The 26,539-nt window shown below is 40.7% G+C and overlaps 1 protein-coding gene across 1 annotated transcript in view; it reads right to left on the bottom strand.

The window, feature by feature from the left end:
• The window catches only part of LOC122561114 (cilia- and flagella-associated protein 46), a 234,213-nt gene that overhangs the window by 69,151 nt on the left and 138,523 nt on the right, over positions 1 to 26,539 (bottom strand). The window contains exons 38-43 of the mRNA XM_043712553.1: positions 24,192 to 24,374; positions 23,804 to 23,939; positions 7,726 to 7,923; positions 6,360 to 6,548; positions 4,225 to 4,428; positions 2,804 to 2,983 (exon numbers count right to left, since the gene is read on the bottom strand). Of these exons, the coding sequence (XP_043568488.1) occupies positions 2,804 to 2,983; positions 4,225 to 4,428; positions 6,360 to 6,548; positions 7,726 to 7,923; positions 23,804 to 23,939; positions 24,192 to 24,374 (1,090 nt within the window). The remainder of the gene's footprint in view (positions 1 to 2,803; positions 2,984 to 4,224; positions 4,429 to 6,359; positions 6,549 to 7,725; positions 7,924 to 23,803; positions 23,940 to 24,191; positions 24,375 to 26,539) is intronic.

The following is a 26,539-nucleotide window of genomic DNA, read 5'->3' as shown; positions in this document are numbered from 1 at the left end:
ATATCAGCTATCACACAGGAGTTGAATGCAAAAGTAGGGAGATCATGCATCAGCTGTACAGAGCACTGGTGAGACTGCATATGGAGGCGATACACTAACGCAAATCTTATATATTGAAAGTTGCAAGTGCGCTGGAGGCTGGTCAGTTTATGAGTTGAATACCTGGAATGGGAAGGCTTGTCTTACGAGGAAAGGTTGGACAGGCTAGGCTTGTATCTGCTAGAGTTTAGAAGAATAAGTGCTATCTTGACTAAAACACATAAGATCACAGCATCTTGACAGGATAGATATAGATAGAATGTTTACTCATTTGAGAGAACCTAGAAATTGGAGGGGAAACACTATTTAAAAATCAGCATCATGCATTTAAAACACAAATGAGGTGGAATTTCTTCTCACAAATGTTAAGATTCTTTCAAACACTCTTCTTGAAAAGGATGTGGAAGCAGAGCCCTTGAATATTTTTAAGGCAGCGGCAGATAGATTTTGTCAAAGAAAGGGTGAAAGGTTAAGAGGGATGGCAATAAGGTGGAATTGGTGCACAATCAGATAATTTTATTGAATAGCAGAACAGGATTTAGGGTCTGAGTGGCCTACTCCTGCTCCTAATTCATATCTTCATATGTACATTGTGTTCACTCCTGAGGCTTGACTCCTCACATTGACATCCATGGTTGTATGCTCCAACAGCCTCTCAACTATGGGTCAGGAAGATCTCTTGGCCCTCTGTAGATATATGACATTTCTCTTATTTTGCACCATCTTCGCAAAGTCCTCCAGCTATGTCCGAAACCTTGGAGACTACTCTCAACCATGTTGTGCCATTAAACAAAGCTTCCAAGGTCATATTCAATTCACTTAGGACTTCAAAGTTTGTGAGAAGATTTGTAGCTCGGGTGCTCGTTGTTGTGGTTCTGTTCGCCGAGCTGGGAATTTGTGTTGCAGTCGTTTCGTCCCCTGTCTAGGTGACATCCTCAGTGCTTGGGAGCCTCCTGTGAAGCGCTTCTGTGATGTTTCCTCCGGCATTTATAGTGGTTTGTTTCTGCCGCTTCCGGTTGTCAGTTCCAGCTGTCCGCTGCAGTGGCCGGTATATTGGCAGGTACACCTATACAATGTATTCACCAAAAACGGATACCCCCGCAATTTCATCAACAGATGCCTAAGGGAAAGACAACGGAATGAGGACATGCCACAACCCAAAGGACTAGCCACGCTACTATACATCAAGAACATTTCTGAACTGACAAACAGACTACTGCGACCACTAGGACTCATAACAGCACACAAACCAACAGCCACTCTCAGACAACAACTCACCAGGACAAAGGACCCGATACCCAGGATGAGCAAAACCAACGTAGTGTACAAAATCCCATGCAAGGACTGCACAAAACACTACATAGGACAAACAGGAAGACAGCTAACGATCCGTATCCATGAACACCAACTAGCCACGAAACAACACGACCAACTATCCTTAGTAGCTACACACGCAGATGACAAGCAACATGCGTTTGACTGGGACAACACTACTTATTATAGGACAAGCCAAACAAAGAACAGCCAGGGAATTCCTAGAAGCATGGCACTCATTCACAGATTCTATCAGCAAACACATGGACCTAGACCCAATATACCGGCCACTGCAGCGGACAGCTGAAACTGACAACCGGAAGCGGCAGAAACAAACCACTATAAATGCCGGAGGAAAAATCACAGAATCGCTTCACAGGAGGCTCCCAAGCACTGAGGATGTCACCTAGACAGGGGACGAAACGTCTGCAACACAAATTCCCAGCTCGGCGAACAGAACCACAATTACTTAGGACTTGCTGACACTCCAGCCACAGTGCATCTCCCCTTTAAGAAGTGCAGGTTAACTTTAACTAGTGCTAGCCACTTAGATAACAAAACCTTGGTCAGGTACTTAGTTAAGGATCAGCAAGGTTTGTGCTGTCTGGACACTGTAATAATTTCAAATAACAGTCAATCAGCATGGGTTAATTCTGCCTTACTACTCTTGCACCCAACATCTAGGCCTTTGAAATTTAGCCCCATATCATTCAAAATTTGTGTTTCTGAATTAAGTTTCCACATTTATCATATTTCAGCTATTTTGTAGACATATATATTTTCAATTAGAAATAAAGACATGAACTGGAAAATAATTATATTTGAATGATAAATTGCAATGAAACAAATGACAAAAGGTAGCTCGTCATTAACTCTATTCCTTTGAATGAATCTCGTAATGCAAATATAATTCCACATGCCTTAATCCCTTGAAGGTCAGTTAATACAGATCCACCTATCTATAGTCGTTATTTGCTCTCTATCTTTTTACAGACCTATTATAGTTGTAAAGTAACTTCTTCAAAATAGCATGATGGTATACTTCTAGTCCCACAAATTTTGAAATAACTAATCAATATCTACAGAGCAAACAAATGCCTTTGTAGCAGATACTGACATTGTAAGGACTGGAGGAGTATGTAGACCTGGAGTTAAACTCTGAAGTTTAAATAGTAATCAGGGATGGAAAATTCTCGTTGGTTTTGAGATGAGCACAATGAAAAGTTTGATTTTCAGAACTAATTTGTTACATACCTTTCAACTACTGGCTTAAGTGACTGATAATGAAGAAGTTAAAATTGATTCTCATCTTTAAAAAGAAACAAATACACCTGAGCAGTTTCACTGATGAAACCTATTTCACAATTTCATGTTATGTATACAGTATCTCTATTCATCTATTCTGTTAGACAGGGTCAACAGTAAGCCAACTTGCAATACATTACCATACCTGATGTAGTGCTAAGTACTGAGTTGCTGAAACTGGATCAAATTGGCCAAAACATTCAACCATGTCAAGACTGGCTGCTGCTAAAATCTGAGTAAGCTGGTTGTTTAATGCCAGGTTCATGGACTGGATCAAAACTTCACTGGCATGAGCCAAGTAGACCCGAGCTATTGCTCGTTCCTTCTATAAAATGAACAGAAATTAACATGAGTTAACAAATACTAACTTATTCTGCCATAAATGTCCTTTTGAAAGTTTTACAAAACCTTATAATGCAGCAAAAGAATTTTAAACATCATTGAAATGTTAGCGCAATTAATCACGATAGAATTAGATGAAGATGGGTGGCTGAAGGCTAATTTTTAACTAGTTGGGCGAAAAGATAGGCAAAAGTGAGGACTGCAGATGCTGGAGATCAAAGGCTAGATTAGAGTGGTGCTGGAAAAGCACAGCAGGTCAGGCAGTATCTGAGGAGCAGGAAATCTCTATTAATCAGAATGATAACGTTCAGATCCACTCATGCTACCTTCAAGTTTTCCATGCACTTGTTGTTCATACTGACTGACTACTTTGTTCAGTTCTGGTCAATATTCCAAAATAAGAACATAGTTGCATGGTAAAGAGTACAGAAAAGAGAAACATGACTGGTCCCATATTTTTCTTATTCATGCAAAGGATGTGGGTGCTTCTGGCTAGGCCAGCATGTATTGTCCATCCCTAATTGCCCTTGACAAGATAGATGTGAACTGCCGTCTTGGAACTGCTCGTCCTTCAGCCATAGTTTTACTCATAGTCAAGTTAGGAAAAAGTTCCAGAACTTAAATCCAGAAAAAAAAATAAAGGAATGCCAAACTAGCTCCATAGTGGGATCATGTGTAGCACAGAGGGGACTTTGCAGGCTATGGAGTTCCTGAGTGACTGTTGCCCTCATCCTTCTAAGTGATACAGTTTGTGGGTTTGGTGTATGTTGCCCAGTAATTTGACGAGTTACTGTAGTGCATTTTGTAGATTGTACACTGGTAGCAGGGTGTACTAGGATGGAGCAAAGATAAAAGATTAGAGAAACACATGGTTTAAAGTCGAGAATGAAGGTAGCCAAGGAATGACCTTTGCAAAATACATAGCAGCAAGTAACAAAGATAAAGTAAATTCACAATTTTACTTCAAAGCAAATGAGGAACAGAGGAAGCAAAAGACTTAAATTTAACATTTCAAAATAAATATAAAACTTATATTAAGAAGATTGATAAATGCTTAACCAGGTGGGATGGTAGATAACAGCATTGGACAGGTTTAAAATGTAATTAGATACTGAGTGATAGGAGTTAAAATATTAGAATGCCGAGCTATAGTGAACTTTCTAATCCATTCTCATGTTTTTTATGTTCTTCATGAACCAATAGTTTAATTGAAGAAGATTTTACCTTAAGACGTGCAGCCTTTGCAGCACATTTTTCTATTTGATAGGTAGAAAGCTGTAAATCTGGACTTTCATATTTTGATTCCTCTTGTTCACTTTCTTCCTCAGCAGAGAGCTGCAAATCTACATGCTGAGACTTTGATTCAAATTCATTCTCTTCTGTAAATTTGGCCGGTTTTGGCAGATCATTATTTTCCCCCAAATCATGCTAAAGAAATAAGAAGATTAACAAAAATGCAAAACAGTATAAATCTGTGATTACAACTAAATATTCCATATTGGAGTTCAGTCCATGCCAATGTTAAATACACTATTCTTAAAATCACAAACAAAGTGTAAACAAGGCAGCAGGTTTTGAGTGTTACTGCAGTGCCTGGCATTTAGTATTGGAATTTCAGCTATTCAGACAAGTGAAAAGCATGGAATCACAATCCTGATACCAATTTTGTACATGGTAAGGAGGCTCTGGAAGTGAAGCACTGAATAATGTGCTGCTAAATTCTCAGCTTTCGTTCATGTGGAATCACAGAATCCAACCAAGACAGATAGAGACCTTTCAGCCCACCAGGGCAGCATCGACACTTTGAATAGCACCCCATCCAGACCAACCACCCCTATCCCAATAATCCTGCATCTACCCTGTCTGATCCATTTAGCCTACACATCCCTGAATACTACTGGGCAATTTTACCATGGCTAATCCACCTAACCTGCACATCTTTAGATTGTGGGAAGAAACCAGAGCACCCGGCTGAAGTGAGTATGTGTGAATAATCAAGGGAAGAAGCTATCAGACTGTCTACATGAGAATTGAAAGCACTATTTAAGTTAAATCCCTACATGAGAAAGAAAAGGAAATTATCTCTTGCTATGGACAAGACCAGAGCCCCCAACGTATATTATGGAAATAGTTAAACCTTAACTTTTTTTTTGCAAAAGGGCAAGTTTAAGGAATTATGTTCAGTTAGGATTCAATTATTCCACCATTAATCTTTAATCAAAACACAATTTATTCTTATAATACAGTTAAAATACAAAAGGAGGAAGAATTGGCATAACTTTAATCTATTTAAATACTTAATTAGACAACGTATTATTTAACAATTAATCATCAATTGTTCCAATATAGGCAACTTCCCAAAAACACAACCTTGGCAAAGGCAAAGAAAATTCAGCAACACACTTATAATTCTCACATGCTGTCTCTCTCCGGTCCAGGAAAAAGTAAGAAAAAAGCTGCTCCATTATGATTTTTAAGTGGAAGCCTCTCTGTCTAAGATTTCACTCTAGCAACAGAGAACTCAAGCTTTCAGCTCCAGCAGCTAGCAAAACTCTGGCCAACAAACTGAAAGGAAAACTAAAGTCTTCTCAGTCTGTGAGCCTGACTCCGTACACTTATGATTCTTTTGTCTTACTTCAAACAAAAACACTTAAAGCTGTTTTTCATCTGCCTGTCTGAAGGAGACATTTCATCGCCACTGTGACAACACCCGTCTGCAAGAGAGACAGGACAGAACATGTCTATAAAAGGCACAGTATTGTCACACTCTAGTGTTCAGGTGTTATATCCGGTTGCTGTTAAGATGGATGGAATATGTATTTTACATTAAACATACAACCAATGACAGTCCCAATTCTCTTGCAATAAACACAAAATTATACCAACCCTAAAAGGTGCATTTCTAATTTACACAGCCATGAATGCTACAGGGAAGTGTTTCAGGAAACCAAGGCCAACTGTTCTCATTTCAGTCTTCTAGTGAAAATGTCCATACGTATGGAAAAAGTACTGTAATCATTTACCATTGCCTTCTGCTTCTTGACTGACCAGGAAACATGTCTGTTTCTATCTGCTATTAAATATATTGGAAGGCTTTACGGTCTGACAGTCGACCGGTTTGGCCAGATCAGAGCAGAGCTTGCATGGTCAACAAATCATGGCATGCAACTCAGACATGAAGGGTCTGGTCAGAGGAACGGATGGAATTACTGCACCACAAGAGCTCTACACAGAAACCAAGACATTTGGTAAGAAAAATTAATTGCTAATATTTACTGCATGTAATCTCTTGATCATTACCAGTTCAAATAATATAAGATATAGAATTGTTTATGAAAAAGAATTAGAATCAACCTTACCAGCATTTGTTGAACCCAATTGAAGCCTGGGTTAATTGGGTCTACTTGTACAGATAACAACCGCAGGCACCTGCCAGTTAGATAGAGACATTTGGATCTAATTTCTTCAGAGCCATTGCTCAGGTTATGTGCACTCTCAAGTTGAGCCAGAGCTTTTTGTCCCAGTGACCTGGCTACAGTTACCCATTCCTGAACAAAAATAAAGATTCATACACAATTACATAAACAACAAAACACATAAAATGCGACACAACAAGTGCTCATTGAACATTAGAACTTGGGATTCTTAAGTTCCATAACCTCCATGAGGGTCTGAGGTGCGACTTCACACATTAACAAACATTTCAGGACAAACTATGTTCAAATTCTGCATGAATCAGTGTAAAAATAAAATATAATGAATTGTTTAAGAAAAAGAATATAGAATTAATTAGACTTGATAGTGCAAGAAATGAAGAACTCAGCTCTAATGTCTGTGCAGACATTAAGGAAGAGGATGCAGTATCTTTTCAGAGGGTCTCCTCCTCCAATCTTCCAAAGGGAGTAATCTTCTAACTTCCTGCACTTTTAAAAGCTTGGGAGAAAACAGTTTGCCCAGTCCCATGGATCTGCCAATGCCAACTGTATTATGAGTTGGGCAAGATAATAAATTAATAATTAATTTCAATTTATTAAATTGAAAGACTCATTTATTTATTTATATATGCTGGGTGGGCTGCTGATTCTGGAGTGGATAAACTCTCCATATTATAGCAGTGAGTTGGAAGATTCTCTGCTCAAAACGCACATGGACAGGCCATGTAAAATCCAGCTCCAGGTATAATGATGACAGATGAGTGGAAGAAGGCTTTAGCAAATGTTTTTACAGGCAATGAATGGAGCAGCCAATGTTACAAAGATGATAAACAAAAGACTAACTGAATTAACAGTCCATTTTCTTTTTTACATTTATATTGGATAAAAAGCTATTATCTCAAAATTTAATTGGCCTTCATAATGTTACCATTAAACATTTTGATAAAAATATACTAACCAGAAAGTGCCAAAATATTCATTTGCATTCAGGTTTCAGATTGCTTATGTACTACAAAAGGTATCCCTTTTTTTTGGCAGACTAGCCCATACAACTAATAATAAGCAATTTTAATCACTACTGCACGTTGGTGACCAATGTTTAACCAAGTGTTTATAAAGCATTTGATTTATTTCTCAATTTAAACACATATTGTCCACATAAAATCAAGGGATTTCTACTCCAAATTGGAGAAAATGTGAGATGACACCTTCAATGTTGAACCAAAATTGCCCACTGAAAGGTTTTTATTTTAAAGTCCAAAGAAGATGCTACCAAGTGTCTTTGAATTACCTTTTCCACTGGTGTGTAATCCGGTGTGGAACTAATGAATTCCTCGACAATGAGCTGTAGCAGTCCTTTCTGTCTTGCTGCTTCAGCTTCTTTTTTATCTTTCATTATAACCAAATGGAGCATGTTCAAAGACAACTGCACAAAAGTTAACTTCAGAGAGGCCAGCTTCCTCATCAGAGGCAAACTTAAATGAGTCATCTGAAAATAAGTATTAAACAATACTTTTAAGATGAAAAGGAAGCGTTCAAAAGTTATGCAACATGAATAATCTGTTTTTTAAGTAACTTAAATCTGAGTCGCAGGCCTATTCAAAGATCAAGCTTGTTTATAACATCTGTTTCTGTTTACCATAACATGCATTAAAATGACACATCCATTGTTTCCTTCACTTATGTACAGATAATAAAATAAGAAATATACTAAAGAATGATATTTGACTTATCAAGTTTGATTTTTTTTCCAAAAAGATCATGCACAATTACTTTCTTAAAGGGTAGCTGATATATACTAGATTTGCAAGATCATTCAAAACAAGAGACTCAATTTCACCTGAATTCATCCACATGTCAACTTTGGTGAGTTTTGTGGAGGGATTTTCTCCATGAGTGCAAGCAAAATTTCTCATACTACCTTCCCACACTCAACTCAGTATCTATGTACTATGGTCTGTTGTCACATCAACTCCCTCGCAATGGGCAGGAGTACTAGCCATAGCCAGGACCTCTAGGGATTCCTGGCACTCGTGGCATATTTAAAATACTGTTGTGCACCAGCTCAAGTACTGGCCATCACGACCTGCCCTGCACAGTTCTTGTTAACTGTGACTCAGAGATGTCAGACAAAGAGAAATTCGTACCCGCTTCACTGATAGGGACCTGGAGGTCCTGGTGGATGGGATATTGCAGAGGAGGGTATGACTCCCAGATCCTGGTAGTTTAATGTGAGTTTGCTATCTCAGTCAGTGCCAGGATTCAGCGGAATGCCCAAAGGTGAAGGCAGTAGATCAATAAGCTTCCCCGAGAGTCATAGAGATATACAGCACGGAAACAGACCCTTCGGTCCAACCTGTCCTGTCCATGCTGACCAGATATCCCAACCCAATCCAGTCCCACCTGCCAACATCCGGCCCGTATTCCTCCAAACCCTTCCTATTCATATACTCATCCAAATGCCTCTTAAATATTACAATTGTACCAGCCTCCACCACATTCTCTGGCAGCTCATTCCATACACATACCACCCTCTGTGTGAAAAAGTTGCTCCTTAGGTCTCTTTCATATCTTTCCCCTCTCACCCTAAACCTATGGCCTCCAGTTCTGGACTCCCTGACCCCAGGGAAAAGACTTTGTCTATTTATCCTATCCATGCCCCTCATAATTTTGTAAACCTCTATAAGGTCACCCCTCAGCCTCCAATGCTCCAGGGAAAACAGCCCCAGCCTGTTCAGCCTCTCCCTATAGCTCAAATCCTCCAACCCTGGCAAAATCCTTGTAAATCTTTTCTGAACCCTTTCAAGTTTCATAACATCTTTCCAATAGGAAGGAGACCAGAATTGCACACAATATTCCAACAGTGGCCTAACCAATTCCTGTACTCAATACTCTGACCAAAAAAGGAAAGCATACCAAACACCTTCTTCACTATCCTAGCCACCTGCGACTCTACTTTCAAGGAGCTATGAACCTGCACTCCAAGGTCTCGTTGTTCAGCAACACTCCCTTGGACCTTACCATTAAGTGTATAAGTCCTGCTAAGATTTGCTTTCCCAAAATGCAGCACCTCGCATTTATCTGAATTAAATTTCATCTGCCACTTTTCAGCCCATTGGCCCATCTGGTCCACATCCTCTTGTTATCTGAGGTAACCTTCTTCGCTGTCCACTACACCTCCAATTTTGGTGTCATCTGCAAACTTACTAACTGTACCTCTTATGCTCGCATCCAAATCATTTATGTAAATGACAAAAAGAAGGTGGCCCAGCACCGATCCTTGTGGCACTCCACTGGTCACAGGCCTCCAGTCTGAAAAACAACCCTCCACCACCACCCTCTGTCTTCTACCTTTGAGCCAGTTCTGTATCCAAATGGCTAGTTCTCCCTGTATTCCATGAAATCTAACCTTGCTAATTAGTCTGCCATGGGGAACCTTGTCGAATGCCTTACTGAAGTCCATATAGATCACATCTAAGGCTCTGCCCTCATCAATCTTCTTTGTTACTTCTTCAAAAAACTCAATCAAGTTTGTGAGACATGATTTCCCATTGCACAAAGCCATGTTGACTATCCCGAATCAATCCTTGCCTTTCCAAATACATGTACATCCTGTCCCTCAGGATTCCCTCCAACAGCTTGCCCCCACTGAGGTCAGGCTCACCGGTCTATAGTTCCCTGGCTCATCTTTCCCGCCCTTCTTAAACAGTCGCACCACGTTTGCCAACCTCCAGTCTTCCGGCACCTCACCTGTGACTATCGACGATACAAATATCTCAGCAAGAGGCCCAGCAATCACTTCTCTAGCTTCCCACAGAGTTCTCGGATACAACTGATCAGGTCATGGGGATTTATCCACCTTTAACCGTTTCAAGACATCCAGCACTTTCTCCTCCCTAATCTGGACATTTTGCAAGACGTCACCATCTATATCCCTATAGTCTATATCTTCCATATCCTTTTCCACAGTAAATACTGACGAAAAGTATTCATTTAGTATCTCCCTCGTTTTCTGTGGGTCCACACAAAGGCCGCCTTGCTGATCTTTGAAGGGCCCTATTCTCTCCCTCGTTACCCTTTTGTCCTTAATGTATTTGTAAAAACCCTTTGGATTCTCCTTAATTCTATTTGCCAAAGTTATCTCATGTCCCCTTTTTGCCCTCCTGATTTCCCTCTTAAATATACTCCTACTTCCTTTATACTCTAAGAATTCACTCGATCTATCCTGTCTATACCTGACAGATGCTTCCTTCTTTTTTTTAACCAAACGCTCAATTTCTTTAGTCATCCAGCATTCCCTATACCTACTAGCCTTCCCTTTCATCCTGACAGGAATATACTCTCTCTAGATTCTTGTTATCTCATTTATGAAGGCTTCCCATTTTGCAGCCGTCCCTTTACCTGCGAACATCTGTCTCCAATCAGCTTTCAAAAGTTCTTGCCTGATACTGTCAAAATTGGCCTTTCTCCAATTTAGAACTTCAGCTTTTAGATCTGGTCTATCCTTTTCCATCACTATTTTAAAACGAATAGAATTATGGTCACTGGCCCCAAAGTGCTCCCCCACTGACACCTTAGTCACCTGCCCTGTCTTATTTCCCAAGAGTAGGTCAAGTTTTGCACCTTCTCTAGTAGGTACATCCACATACTGAATCAGAAAATTGTCTTGTACGCACTTAACAAATTCCTCTCCATCTAAACCTTTAACATCATGGCAGTCCCAGTCGATGTTGTGCAAGGGAAAGCACAAGCATCTTCTCATGACTTTAAACTCACTTTGTCTTGCTCCTGCATAACTTCACACCAAGACTCATGGGTATTACTCTCAATGTCGAATGCAGCATCTTTCCTCACTCACTTTTATCCCCCGATCCCTCCTGCTACTAGCTCTTGAATGTCTCTACACCTCATGCTCATTTGGGGAACCTCACAACTCTTGCTTCTCACTAACAGCGGTGCCAGCCACTTTCATTTCACTTAATTTCTCCCTTTGTCTCAATCCAGGAGGAAGCAGCCCACAATAGGACAGACAGACCCAAAACTGTGGGATGGCCAACAATTGGCTCTTCACCCCACACAAGGAAAGGATCCTAGCCCTAGCCAATGAAGCCCACAAGTATTCATGTGGGAATGCCAGAACCTCCATGTTGCAGCAACTAAGAATCACTGTCCATGACGTATTGCTCTCTGGTGACTGCCATGTAGTCTTGTATTCCTAACATGTCTGTACTTCTAAATGCTGTTCGTGATGCTTTCCCCCTTTTGTCTCCTAAGATGATGACTGCCACCTGCACAGTCTCATCAGCCAAGAGGGTAGTCCAACAGAACAACTCCTCTTCCATCTCAGAGGAAGAAGCTACAGAGCCCTCAGAGGGAGCAGCAGCAAGGTTACCTCCTGCACCCTCTACCATCTCAGATACTGACCTCAGTAGGTATTTCATCCAGATTAGATTCAGAAGCAACTGCTAGTGAGTGCCATGTCTCTGCAGATAGACAAGGGAGAAGCCCCCTGCCAGGTTGTTGACATTTTGAGAACTGTTGAAGGCCAAGTACCTGCTCACTCCCTTGGAGGAGATGACCCCATGGTTTTGGTAATTAATAACTTAACAAATGCACGGGAATACACAGGAGGAGCAGACAGGTGTGTCAGAAGCACTGATGGCCCCTAAAGTTCCTTGACCTGTAGTGGACAGACTCCGGGACTGGCAGTGGCGGACTCTCTTCACAAACCTGGATGCACAGCACTAATTGACTACTGACTAGATCCAGGACTAATTTCTTTGCAGCTCGACTGACTTAGTGCGAATCCTGGACTGGTTGTGCTGGACATACACAGCTGACTATGATCCACTCCCTGAAGTGTAGACTTGGACATCCCAGACAACTGAGTGACCATGCCCAAATTCCTGAACTGATGTCCAAGGTTTCCACTAACCTTAATGCTTTGGGACCCACTGACTGAAGGGTGTCTCCTTTAATTTGACTTAGGACTAGTCCACCTTAGACTTTGAGACATGGCCATTTGATTGAAGAATGTTTAGTATGTTTTCCATGTATCCAGTTGGCACAGTGCTGTAAAACAGGTCTCTTCGTTTGACTGATGACTACTAATAATAATGACAAGGCTCTTGGCTTTATGTCTGCAGTAAACAATATAACAACAAAGCAGTATTGGGCTTTTAAGATCTGGTTTGGCAGGCAAAGTGTGAAAAGGCAAGGCAAGTCAGAATTGCTCTGAGAACTAAGAGAGCAAGTGAGAGGCCCTGCAATGTGCCTGGCCCAACCTAAGAGATGAGTGCCTGTCCTTAGGTACAAAGTGTCCTGGTCACAGCACTGCAATGAGAAGTTGTACTCCAAAGTGCAGCATCAAATTATAGAACCACGTTTTTAGTGGGTCAGTATTAGAGCATAATGATGCAGTGAGAGTGGTATGTGTTTGCCACTAATGTCCAGGGATGAGGTTTGCATGCAATCACTGCCCATGGAACATGGCCGGGGATGCTGGTGACTGCTGTCCAAGTTGGACTGCCAGAGGTGGCACGGTGGCACAGTGGTTAGCACTGCTGCCTCACAGCGCCAGAGACCCGGGTTCAATTCCCGACTCAGGTGACTGACTGTGTGGAGTTTGCACATTCTCCCCGTGTCTGCGTGGGTTTCCTCCGGGTGCTCCGGTTTCCTCCCATAGTCCAAAGATGTGCATGTCAGGTGAATTGGCCATGCTAAATTGCCCGTAGTGTTAGGTAAAGGGGTAAATGTACGGGAATGGGTGGGTTATGCTTCGACGGGTCAGTGTGGACTTGTTGGGCCAAAGGGCCTGTTTCCACACTGTAAGTAATCTAATCTAATCTGTAAGGTGCAAATAATGAGCTGGAGACTCCAGGTACCTGCTTGGAACTTCATGTCAGGAACTATCAATGTCTAGTTTCTATCTAGGAGAATAGGAAATTGCATGTCACTGAGGTAGGATTAACTGACAATGAGAAGTTAAAGCATGCAAATAGGCCTATACTTGATGCTCCTATTAATTAAGCCACTGTATGCTTTATTAGCTGCTCTCTCCACCTGTCCTGCCACCTTCAATGATCTGAGCTCATGTACACCCAGGTCCCTCAGTTCCTGCATCCCCTTTAGAATTGTACCCTCTATTTTATATTGCCTTTCAACATTCTTGTGACTAAAGTCTACATTGAAAATCATCTGCCACCAATCTGCCCACTCCACCAACTTGTCAATGCCATTTTACAGTTCCACATTGTCCACCTCCCCAGTTTACAATTCTTAAAAAGTTAGTCTTATCTGCAAACTTTGATATTGTCCCATGTACGCCAAGAGCCAGATCATCGTAACATATTAGGAAAAGTAAAAGTCCTAAGACCAACTAAAAATCATTATCTAATCAAACAGCGGCAGTATGGTTTCATGAAAGGGATATCATGTCTGACTTTTTATTTTTAATAAGAGATTTTTAAGGAAGCTTCAACCAGAGTGGATAGAGGGGAACCAGTATATAGTATTGGGACTTCCAGAAGGTACGACAAGGTATCTCACAAAAGTTAAGTCATAAGTCATTGTGTTGGAGGCAGTATATTGGCATGGGTAGAAAATTGACTAATGGCAGGAAGCAACGAGTGGGGATTAAGCAGTATAGTTAGCAAGTTTGCTGAATAAACCAAAATTGGAGGTGCAATGGACAACAAAGAAGGTCACCTTAGATTACAACAGAATCTTAATCAGATGGGCCAATAGGCTGAGAAGTGGCAGATGGAGTTCAATCTAGATAAATGTGAGGTGCAGCATTTTGGGAAAACAAATTCCAGCAGGAGTTATACACTTAATGGTAAGGTCCTACGGAGTGTTGCTGAACAAAGAGACCTTGGAGTGCAGGTTCATAGCTCCTTGAAAGTGGAGTCGCAGGTAGATAGGATAGTGAAGAAGGCGTTTGGTATGCTTTCCTTTATTGGTCAGAGTATTGAGTACAGGAGTTAAGAGGTCATGTTGCAGATGTACAGGACATTGGTTAGGCTACTTTTGGAATATTGTGTACAATTCTGGTCTCCTTCCTATTGGAAAGATGTTGTGAAACTTGAAAGGATTCAGAAAAGATTTACAAGGATGTTACCAGGGTTGGAGCTATAGGGAAAGGTTGAATAGGCTAGAGCTGTTTTCCCTGGAGTGGAGGCTGAGGGGTGACCTTATAGAGGTTTATAAAATTATGAGGGGAATGGATAGGATAAATAGACAAAGTCTTTTCCCTGGGGTCGGGGAGTTCAAAACTAGAGAGCATAGGTTTAGGGTGAGAGGGGAAAGATATGAAAGTAACCTAAGAGGCAACGTTTTTACTCAGAGGGTGGTATGTGAATGGAATGAGCTGCCAGAGGAAGTCTGGAGGCTAGTACAATTGCAACATTTAAAAGGCATCTGGAAGGGTATATGAATAAGAAGGGTTTGGAGGGATATGGGCCGGGTGCTGGCAGGTGGGACTAGATTGGGTTGGAATATCTGGTCGGCATGGACGAGTGGACCGAAGGGTCTGTTTCTGTGTTGTACATCTCTATGACTCTAAGAGCTTATTTTTCAGGTTCGCTCCCTGTAACCAGTGGGTTTCCACAGGGATCATTGCTGGGACCACAACAATTTACAATTTATATGAATGAGTGGGAGGAAGGAAGTAAATGTATTGCAGACAGAAAAAAATGATGGAAAGGCAGATTGCGAGAAGAACATAAATACTTTACAGAGTGATATTGATTGGTTAAGGCAGTGGGTAAAAAGTTGGTACATGGAGCGTAATGTGGGAAAACATGAAGTTATTCATTTTGGAAGAGAGAACAGAAGAACAGAGTATTATTTAACTGGTGAAAAACTGCAGAAGCTGCAAAGTATAGGGGTACTCGTGTATGAAACACAGAAAGCTAGCACACAAGTATAGCAGGGAATCAGGAAAGCCAATAGAATGAAGTAGAGAAGTCTTACTGGAACTATACAAGATGCCGATGAGACCGCATCCGGAGCACCGTGAGCAGTTCTTGGTCCCCTTATTTGAGGAAAGATATTATTTTATTGGAGGCAGTTCAGAGAAAATTCTTTAGGAAGATCTCCAATATGGAGGGATTGTCTTATACGAAAAGGCTAAACAGGTTGGGACTCTGCACCCTGGAGTTCAAAAGAATGAGAGGTGATCTCATTGAAACATATAGGATTCTCAAGGGGATTAACAGGATAAATGCTGAGAGGATGTTCCCACCTCATGGGAGAATATAGAACTGGATGGCATAATCTCAGAATAAAGGGGTGCCAATTTAAGACTGAGATAGGGTTGTGGGAGCAGAGTCCTTGTGTACATTTAAGACTGGGATAGATAGTTTCCAGATCAGTCTGGATTATGGGGAAAATGCAGGCTAGTGGACATGAGGAATGTTGGATCAACCATAGATCCTATAGAATGGTGAGCAGACGTGATGGACTAAATGGCCTACTCCTGTTCCTCTTTCTTATGATCTTATGGACTCCTAAGGATTTCCACTACAAACTTACCTCTCGTCTAAAAATATCCATTAACCATTACTCTCTGTTTCCTGTCATTTAGCCAAATTGCTAATGTCTCTTTTACACTATGATCTTTAACTTTCCTCACATGACTCTCATGTGGCATTGTATCAAAAGCTTTCTGGAAATCCATGTGGACCACACCAACAATGTTACCCTCATCGATCATTTCCAAAAAAATTCCAGTAAGTTATATAAACGTAATTTCCCCTTTAGGAATCCATGCTGACTGTTTGTATTAACCACCTTTTTCCATGTGATTACTAATGTTGAATTTTGACCAAATTCTATCTAAAGTTCTTACATCCTCGTCATTTACTGCCTAATCATGGTCATGTTTACAAGAAATGGGAGCAAAAGTATGTCAAAGCTGCTCTGCCATTCAGCATGAAGATGGCTGATCATCAGGTTTATCTCCCGTTTCCTTGCCTTATCCTTTAACTTCGTAAGAAATGAAAAATACATCTGTCACAGCATTAAACATATTCAATACTGGAGCATCCACAATCCACTGGGGTGGAGAACTTTAAAGATTCACAACACTTTGATTTAAGAGATTTCTTCTCATCCCAGTCCAAAACAATCGCCCTTAGCCTGAGACTGTGCCTTTGTTTTATTGATTTTCCCAGATAGGAGAAACAACTTGTGTGTTTAGCCAATTAAGTCCCTTCACGAGTTTGTAAGCTTAGTTCGATGATCCCTATAATGACTAATATAACCTTTTCAGTTGAAATTGTGCTTCTAACTCACTTGTTTTTATCACTCATGTAGCATGTTTGTGTACAGAACTCTTAATCTAGTTAACTGTCTCACCTCCAAATAACCTGCCAACTTTTTTCTCACTTTTGACCTGTGTAGATTTTCTTTTCTCAGATCCTTAAATACTTCACATCTTTTGTCACTTCCTTTTTACCTTTTCTGCAATGAGACGTGTAGGTGCAGGCCATCAGGTTAGACATTGTCATATAGTAAGCTGCCTGGTAGCAAGGAACTGCTAAGTAATATGAACTAGAAAACGGACTTTCACTCGTAATTTGACCAGATCTCAAATTAAACATTTTGAAGCATATTCCAAAAAAAATCAGCTGGATTACAGAACTAATTTATCAACTGTCAGCTTGATACACAACAAACCTAAGATGAGGTGTTTTATCTGATTATTTCTATGAAAATGAAAACTTAGCTCAAAATAGTCTGACTTTCCATTATCTCAGGTTTCCTAGCAATGGAAGTGAGCATTGAAAGCAGTATCTGTTTATGTGCAGAAATCAAGTTTTTAGCTCCCCTGAAATGCACATTGTGAATATAAAGGTCAAACAGCCTGTCTTAACAAAGATTGAAGTGACAGAATTTATATTGAATAAATAGTCTTTGAAAATAATCCATTTTAGTTCATTGGAAAGCTCTGAAACAACATATTAGTGATAAATCAGTTGTGCAACAAACAATATTTAAAATGACTCATCATTGGCTAACCAGCATGTGTTCAAAACAACACAGACAACTCTGATCAATATAAACAATTTTTTACGAAACAGTACAAATTATGAAGTTGAAACAAAAATAGGGAAATAGGCTTTGGGAATTAGGCTGGAACTTCAGTGTTAAATCAGCAATCCAGATCACTGAGAGAACTGAAGTATGGAAATGCTACACTAACACAGCAGATCGTGCATCAAGTTATTTCTGGGCGATAATTCAATGTTTAGTGAGTTTGAAATACTTATTCTTCTTTGTGTCCACACTTATTGGATCAAATTTGATGCAAAAATATTTGAATAAATATATAGTATTCTGCAAAGTTTATCTGTATTTGCTCTTTTTGCCTTGTGCATGCTTTGGAAATAGAAGCAAGGAAGACCCTATGGTGCAGAGCTCTGAAGTAAGCACAAGAGACTGGATAAAGCTAATCGGGAAAAACTGTGCCCACTTGTAAAAGAATCAAGAATGACAGGGAACAGATTTTAAGTAATTTTCAAAAAGGAGGTGGCATGATGTGAGAAAACATTTTTTACACGGGTGTTTCAGGTCAGGAGTGCATTGCCTAGTGGTGTAGTGGAGCTTCAACTGAGGCATTCAAGGGCTTTGGATGAGTAATTGAACAGAAACAGTGTGAGACAGTATGGAGAATGGCATTAAGTTATGGTGCTCAAGGCAAAAATGTTGGGAAAATATGGTGATAATGAGAACAATCAGATTTGAAATGTCAAGTACAGAAAGGCTGATTTTCCCCTTAGCGTTATAACAGCAAATTCAGAAGCCTGCTAATGACCTTAGTGCCATGCATTTCATTTTTATGCTTAGCTAATCACAGGTCATTTCTATGCAGCTCTCCATTCTCCTCACCCAGAGCAGTTACTTACATCAACTCACTGTTTGTTCCTCTGGCCATTCATTCAGCTCCACTGTTGCCATTACTTTGATGCATGCCCCATGGACACTGTCCTGTTCCACACTTCCTTCATGTAAGTGGGCATCAGCAAGCCACCAGTCTTAGCCTGTTATTGGAACTGTTTTTGGAACAACTCATACATCATTTCAGCCATTCAGGACCTGACTTTGGAGCTCACACCCACTTATGCGTTGCATTTTTTGTTCAGGTTTCTTTTTTTGTGCAGGGATACACAAACACAAACACACACATGCATACACACACACTCTTAGCACTGAGAACACTGGACAGTCAAGGAGGTGTGCAGCACTGGGCTATACTAATGCCACCTCTCCAGCTTGTGCTTGCAGCTTATGTGACAAACACATTACATTGTCCTTTAATCAAATGACCATGTACAAATATCACTGGTGACCAATCCTTTAATGGAATGAGGTGAGATTATGGGTCAGCCAGGGTGTGACACCAACTCAATCTAACTCGGGGCCAAATTACACGCCTAAAACACTCCATGAAGTCATGGTTAGCCATGAGGTGTATCAGCAGAAGTTTTCAGTGCATCATTCAATCACAGGAGCACTTGAATGGAACTATCAGATGCTAAAAACAATAATCAAGGCACACTATCATGAGTACCTCAATGACTGGGATAAAAATCAGATAAAGAACTGGGATAAAGGAAGCTCCCTGTTGACTTAGTTTATGGGCACCAAACAGGAGGGCTTTGGGAGAGGATTTTAGTACAGAAGGAGGAAGGCTTCATGTTAGATTATATAGCACAGCATCAAGAGTGACTATCTTTAGCCTGCAAAGCATCCCAATAACATTTGAAAATCTCCCAAACAGTAGTGAAACAAAAAGCAGACAAAATGCCAGGGCCTGAACCTTTTAGCTAGGAATGGTGTCAGCCCTTGCGTAAACACCAGGCAAACTCCTAAAGTCCCAGTTTATTGGCGTGAATAGAGGAGCAAAAATGATTATATGTTTATCTGATTTGAGAGCCAGAACAGAGGGAAAAAAGCAAAGGCTTTATCATGTCAATATGAGAAAGCAACACCACTACAGATATGGGGGACAAACAGATAATGGTCTGCCCCATTACCAGCAACCTACAGGACAAGGGTAGTAGTGAGAATGGACCAGAGGGACAAATGGGTAAGGTCAATATTAAACTGTCTACTATCCAGCTAATTAATACCAAAATACTAGCCAGGTTAGATTCTTTATTCATTCACATTCTTGCAGAGCAGTGAGCAGACTCAATGTGGTTAATGCAGAGTCAAACCGGTTTGCACCACCCTTGCTCAACATAATGTGGATATGGAAGAGAACTCTTCACAAAGCATAAACACAATTGGCTAGACCCTGAAGGGCTGGCCCAGGTTTGAGCGGAGGTCATCCAAATGCTGAAGCTCCAACTGACAGAGCTTGGCAGCAGTAACTGGAGCTCAGCAGTTGTACTTGTGTCCAAATCAGACAATGCCACAAGGCTCTGTAATGACTACTTAAAATTTAATGCAATGGCTGGGCTGACTGCTACCCAATACCCTGGCTGGAAGATTACATGGAATGGATAAGTAAAGCCACCCATTTTACCAAAATAGAGTCACTCAAGGGGTACTAGCAGGTTCCCATAACTCCAGACGAGTTATATGAGCATTCAGTCATGTCATTTGGACTCCAAAATGCCCAAGCCTCCTTTCAAAGACGGATGAACCAGATAGAGACTGGTTTATCTAACTGTGTATTGTACCTTGACATATATCCTAATCGACAGCAGCACCTGGGGGGTGTATTTACAGCAAATAGAAGCCCGCTTCTGAAAAATATTGTCAGCTGACCTAGTAGTCAACGCTGCAAGGAGTGAGTCCACCACCTCCCAAGCCACCTTTGTGGATACGTAGTGGTCAAAGATGAGTTCTACCCAGGGCTGCAAAGGTACATGCAGTAACACAGTTTCCCGTTCCTGCAATAAAATGAGAAAACATAGGATCCTTGGGAATCTGTCAGCTCTATTGAATGTTCCTTCCAAACCTGCCCTAAACTTTAGCACAGTAGCTGCTCTGCTGACAGATCTAATACAGAAAACAGCAAAGGTAGACAAGACTGAGAAAACCCAAACTGATTTTGAAAAGCGAGCCAGTGCCTACATCTCTAAAATTCAAACAAGCACTCAAAGTAGCCATCAATGTGGGTGATATCAAAGTAACAAATCCATAATAGAGACACAAATCAGGTTCTTCTCCAAAAAAGCCAAACAACTATGAAAGATGGCACTGTATAGTACAGTTTAGTACTCGCACTGAGACACTTTAAAATACATGTTGTAAGTTAGCTCGCTGAGCTGGAAGGTTTGTTTTCAGACGTTTCGTCATCACGCTTGGTAACATCATCAATGCGCCTCCGGTGAAACGCTAGTGTTATGTCTCGCTTTTTGTGTACGTATCTTGGTATCTTAAGGTGGGTGATATCATTTCCAGTTCTTTCTCTCAGGGGTTGGTAAATGGAACTACAATAAGCAGAAGAAAAATACCTATACAGCGTATTCAAGAAGAACAGGTACCTGTTACGACACAGGGTAAACCTCTCTGCTAATTTAAACCCAACACACAGAGAAGCTTACCTCGCACACTGTAATCTGTTAAACTTTGAGAAGCAAAGAACTATCCCAGAGGCCATTATTTAAAGTAAAAATCAACAATTTTATTTTTTAAGTGCAAAAGGGAAAATTAGACAACTATTTACTAATCCTTTCTCTTAAACCTATCTTTTACTTCCCACTTTACAATATAGGTTTGATAAAAAGATCCTGATTAAGATTTGCAAAAAAAAAATTCACGTTTCAAAACCAGTCAACTTTGTCAATTCTCCTTCGTAGATTTTTCTCTGTATTGTCCTGGGTCGTCTCTTCTTTGATCTTCTGCTGCACAACTTTTCTTATGGACAGATATTTTCCAGAAAGCTATTTGACTAGCAGTCTGTACATGTTGGTGCTCTTTGCTGTCCTCCTCCTAACTGTTTAAAATGTCCAATTTTATATCCCAATGCATCAGATCATTTCATCGGTTTGATGTCATCAAAACATTAAATTCAAATTCATTTGGACTTTGGTATCTGGGGCATAATTTAAACTGATTGGCCGAATTTTAATTTATTTTTGTACCACGGGAACACAGCACCAGATATTTGTGTCAACCAAAAGTGACATTTTTAAATTGTTCAGCACACTCTGTACTTTCAATCCTTGCTAGCTTCCTCTCTCTCTTCAAGGTATTGTACACACCTACACCTTCATAACATACCCAATAAACACAGTCGGCCAATTCCTAAACAACAAACCCAAACAAGCAGACACAATGCATCCAGAAACTCTAGCCACATTACCATACGAATTAGAATTAGAATCCCTACAGTGTGAAAACAGGCTCTTAGGCCCAATAAGTCTACACTGACCATCCGAAGAGTAACCCACCCAGACCTACTCACATACCCTATATTTTTTTTTAACCCCTGACTAATGCATCTAAACCTACACATCCCTAAACACTATGGGCAATTTAACATGGCCAATTCACCTAATCTGCACATCTTTGGATTCTGAGAGGAAATCGGAGCACCCAGAGGAAACCCACGCAGACATAGGGAGAATGTGCAAACTCCACACAGTCACCCGAGGCTGGAATCGAACCCAGTCCCTGGTGCTGTGAGGCAGCAGTGCTAATCACTAGCTACCATGCCCCCCCCACTGAGCCACCGTGCTGCTCTGGAATGACTTCCAGACAACTCCGACCCCTTGGCATCATGGGAGTCCACAAACCTACCAACACACTTCAACAGCAGCTGATGAACCTAAAGGACCCTAAACAACTAGCAAAATGAATGTAATTTACAAAATACCATGCGAGGACTATGACAAACACTACATTCGACAGACAGGCAAAATTAGCCACCAGTCTATACGAACACTAACCAGCCACCAAAAGACGGGACCCACTATCACTAGTATCCTTATATACAGATGAAGAAGGACACCACTTCAACTGGGACAACACTCCCATCCTAAGACAGACTAAACAGAAACACACAAGGGAACTCTTAGAAGCCTGGCAGTCAAAGCGGAACTCCATCAATAAACACATCGATTTTTTTAGATTAGATTACTTACAGAGTGGAAACAGGCCCTTCATCCCAACAAGTCCACACCAACCCTCTGAACAGCAACCCACCCAGACCCATTCCCCTACATTTATCCCATCACCTTACACTACGGGCAATTTAGTATGGCCAATTCACCTAACCTGCACATCTTTGGACTGAGGGAGGAAACCGGAGCGCCCAGAGGAATTCCACGTAGACACGGGGAGAATGTGCAAACTCCACACAGACAGTTGCCTGAGGCGGGAATTGAACCCGGGTCTCTGGCGCTGTGAGGCAGCAATGCTAACCACTGTGCCACCATGCCGCCTGATTTGGACCTCATTTACCAACCTCTGAGAGGAAGAACCGGAAATTATATCACCCACCTTAAGAAACCAAGACACGTAAATATAAAGCAGGACATAACACCAGCGTTTCACCGGAGGCTCACTTACGATGTTACCTAGCATGGTGACGAAATGTCTGAAAACAAACCTTCCACCCGGTGAGCAAACTTACAACCTGAACCTCAACCTGAGCTAAAATCTTCTCTTTAAGTTACATGCTTGAAATGGGTACCACAATCTATACTGGCAACAACCTGTTAAACTCTGTGGAAAGATTATTAAATCACAATGCCAGGTTATTCCAGTGGAGCTTGTTCCTTCACTGCACCACTTTAAAATCACCCATTAGCAGAAAATCAAATGTGATTGCACAGGCCCTACACAGAACTTAAAAAGATCTGGTTAGAACTCAAAAGGTTAATTGACCAAGGCTAAGAAAGTGCTTCCATATGAAACTGTGTGTTGTTTAAAATTGGAATTCATTTTTGCTTTTTATTGTTTTGTTAAAAAAAAGAGTGGATGCCATTTCATTCGTCCTGCAGGGTAAGTATTATGTCTGTGTTAACCATCAGGAATACACAAGACCGGGAAGTTAAAGAGTCAACTTTGACTTTATTTCGAGCACTAGTGGGATTGATCACTTGGATGTATCTACCTGGGAATGGTTGGATACAGCCCAATTTATGAGAGCTGTCAGTCTAACAATGCAAGAATCAACTGAATGCAGCATTGGTTATGTTATCTCATGAGGGAAGAGGATGATGAAAGACAACTCCTATTCTGTGATACAAATTATCAGCCAGATATCATGACTTTATTAATTAAAGGAGAAAATGAATCCAGTGCATTTTATGTACTCATTATTATTTTTGAGATGGCTTCTGACTCCTGTAAAGAATTTTAAGGTAAATAATGCAGATTAACATTTGAAAACCTGTTTTTTTTACCGCTTTAAGTGGCAACAAGCTCATCAGGTCACTGAAGGCTTCTTCTTCAATCAAGATGGCCTTCATGATCAGTGAGTACGCATTTAATAGATTATGGTGCTTCTTTTCCTCTTCCTCACTGTATTTACTGAGCATCCTTTAGGAATAGAAAGTTGCATCCATAAGTAAAACTTAATCTAAATTAAAGCTTTCATTTTTCTTACTCCACTCCCCAAAATAAAAACAACAAGGGTGCATTGTTCAGTGGGGAAAATATAGCCAGCCACATAAACATAGAAGTAACAAAAGTAAAGGCTAGTCAGCAATTACCTTTCTGACTTGCATTCAATATACACTCAACATAGAATAAATAAACAAATACATAAATATTGCATTTATATGAACCTACATTAGTATCTCGGTATGTTCTCTCATTACATCTACTGATTCTTCTCTGTATCCATACTGCAGCATAACATTTGCAAACTTCTCCATTTTAGCACAAGCTGATGACAACTTTTGCAAGTTTTCTGGTTTCTTTAAATAAGGATCGCCTAATGCTTTCATGGATTCAATTTCAATTAATTCCAACCTATATTGGAAAATTAAAAAGCTTTAATGTACAATATACACAATAAATAGCCAATAAATTTTGTTTTGAGAAAAGAAATATAAATGACTGGGAAAGGAAGGAAATGTAGAGAAAGAGCAGGGAAATGGGATTCTCAACAACCCTCTGAAAAGGAACCATTGAACTATGTTCCAGCTTTTCTCTCCATCAATAATCCATGGGTTTTCCCATCTGTTATTGGATGTGTATGCATAAGGGGGAGTTTATAAAAGGATGAGAGTTTGAATTTATAGAGTCATATACCTACGGTCCATAATGTATTCCTCGTAATGAGAATCTATTTACTTGTAATAAGTCGTAGTTTCTGTTAAGTATAAAAACCCAGTCTATGCTTTCTATCAACCTGTGTCTAGGAAAGAAGTAAATGGGTATTTTGAATACTTCCTTTAAAAAAACTTTAGGTTTTGTGATGACTCCGAGAATAACAGCATCTGATTTTCAATGTAAAAATGTAATTAACTAAGGTGCTAACAGAACTAAAAAATATCCTCACATATTCATGCACAGATAGGAAAGGATATTATGGCTGGGAAAATAACTTTGAAAAATAACATTCTTGTAGAGCAAAAGTCCAAACTATAAAGGTGGAATGAGCTGATATCCTATGGAAGACTACACTTCAGGAAAGGAGCTGAGTGGGAGTGAGTGGAGAGCAGCCAGTGAAGGTAAGTGATATAAAAATTTACCTCAGGGGCTAGTAGCCTTCACTTCAGAACAGGAGTTGCGAGTGTGGTGCAGGAAAAGTGCAGCAGGTCAGGCAGCATCCAAGGAGAAGGAGAATCGACCTTTCGGGCATAAGCCAGAGGAACTGAGCGGGAGCGAACAGAAAGTATCCTGGGAAGGTTGTTGATATAAAAACTTACCTCGGAGATTTGCAGCCTTCACTTTGGGAGAGGACCTGAGCAGGAGTGAACAGAAAGAAGCTGGGGAAAGGTTCTGAAGGTTTCCACTGAGGGGGAAAACCAAAAGGTGACATCACAGGAGGGCTGTGATTTGATTGGCTGATACAGGGTCTGCTAAATTTGAATCTGTGTTAAATATAAACTTGTTAATTTATTGGTTACAACTTATTTATTTGTTATAACTTGCAATCAGATTGAGAAAATAAATAGAAAAATTAAAACAGCCAAAAGAAATTCAAAATTAATTAAGAAAGGATGGACAGTCAGGTGATGTGTTGTCTCCGCATGCTGTGGGAGCTGATGGACCGTATTGTGGTTCCCAGTGACCATGTCTGTGGTAAATGTTGGTTGCTGGAAGATCTCTGGCTCAGAGTGGATGAGCTGGAGTCTGAGGTTCAAACATTTCAAGAAGGGGGAGAGTTACCTGGACACTGTGTTTCAGGAAGCAGTCACATCCCTAAGACTAACTCGAATTCTGCCATTGGTCAGGGACAGGGGGTGTGGCTGTGAGTGAGGCAGGTGGAGTTGCAGGAGTCTCAGCTCCTGTCCTTCTCCAAAGGGTTCAAGAGTTTTGCTCCCTGCGTGGATGGGAATGGGGACTGTACGGAGGATAAACTGACTGACCACAGCAACTTGGGGCAGGGAATCATTCAAGTGGGGGGAGAGAAGAGAAATATTGTTGTACTTGTGGATAGTATAGTTAGACACATAGACACTGTTCTCTGTGACTAGGATAGAGAGTCCCAAAGGTTGTGTTGCCTGCATGGTGCTTAGGTTCAGGATATCTCATCTGGGCTGCAGAGGAACTTGGTGTGGAAGAGTAAAGATCCAGTGGACGTGGTACCAACGACATAGATAAAACTAGAACAGAGGTTCTGCTAAGAGAGCAGGAAGTAAGTGCTAAATTAAAAAGAACCAAAAAGATGATAATCTCTGGATTATTACCTGATCCACGATCTAATTGCCACAGGGTCAATAAGATTAAGCAAGTAAATGCGTGGTTCCAAGATTGGTGTGGGAGAAATGAGTTTAAATTCATGGACATTGGCACTAGTACTGGGCACGAAGGGACCTGTTCCTCTGGGAAGGTCTTCATCTAAACTGTGCTGGGTCGAGAGTCCCAGCGAATTGCACTACTAGGGCTTTAGACAGGGCTTTAATTGGGGGTTGCTGGTTCAGTTATAGGGGAAATTAGTAAACCCGAATTTAAGGAGGAGGTAAGTG

The sequence above is a fragment of the Chiloscyllium plagiosum genome, chromosome 22 (genome assembly GCF_004010195.1).
Source record: "Chiloscyllium plagiosum isolate BGI_BamShark_2017 chromosome 22, ASM401019v2, whole genome shotgun sequence".
In the NCBI taxonomy this organism is placed as follows: domain Eukaryota; kingdom Metazoa; phylum Chordata; class Chondrichthyes; order Orectolobiformes; family Hemiscylliidae; genus Chiloscyllium; species Chiloscyllium plagiosum.
Note: the sequence above shows the minus strand (reverse complement) of the source record. Positions and strands in the feature narration are given on the sequence as shown.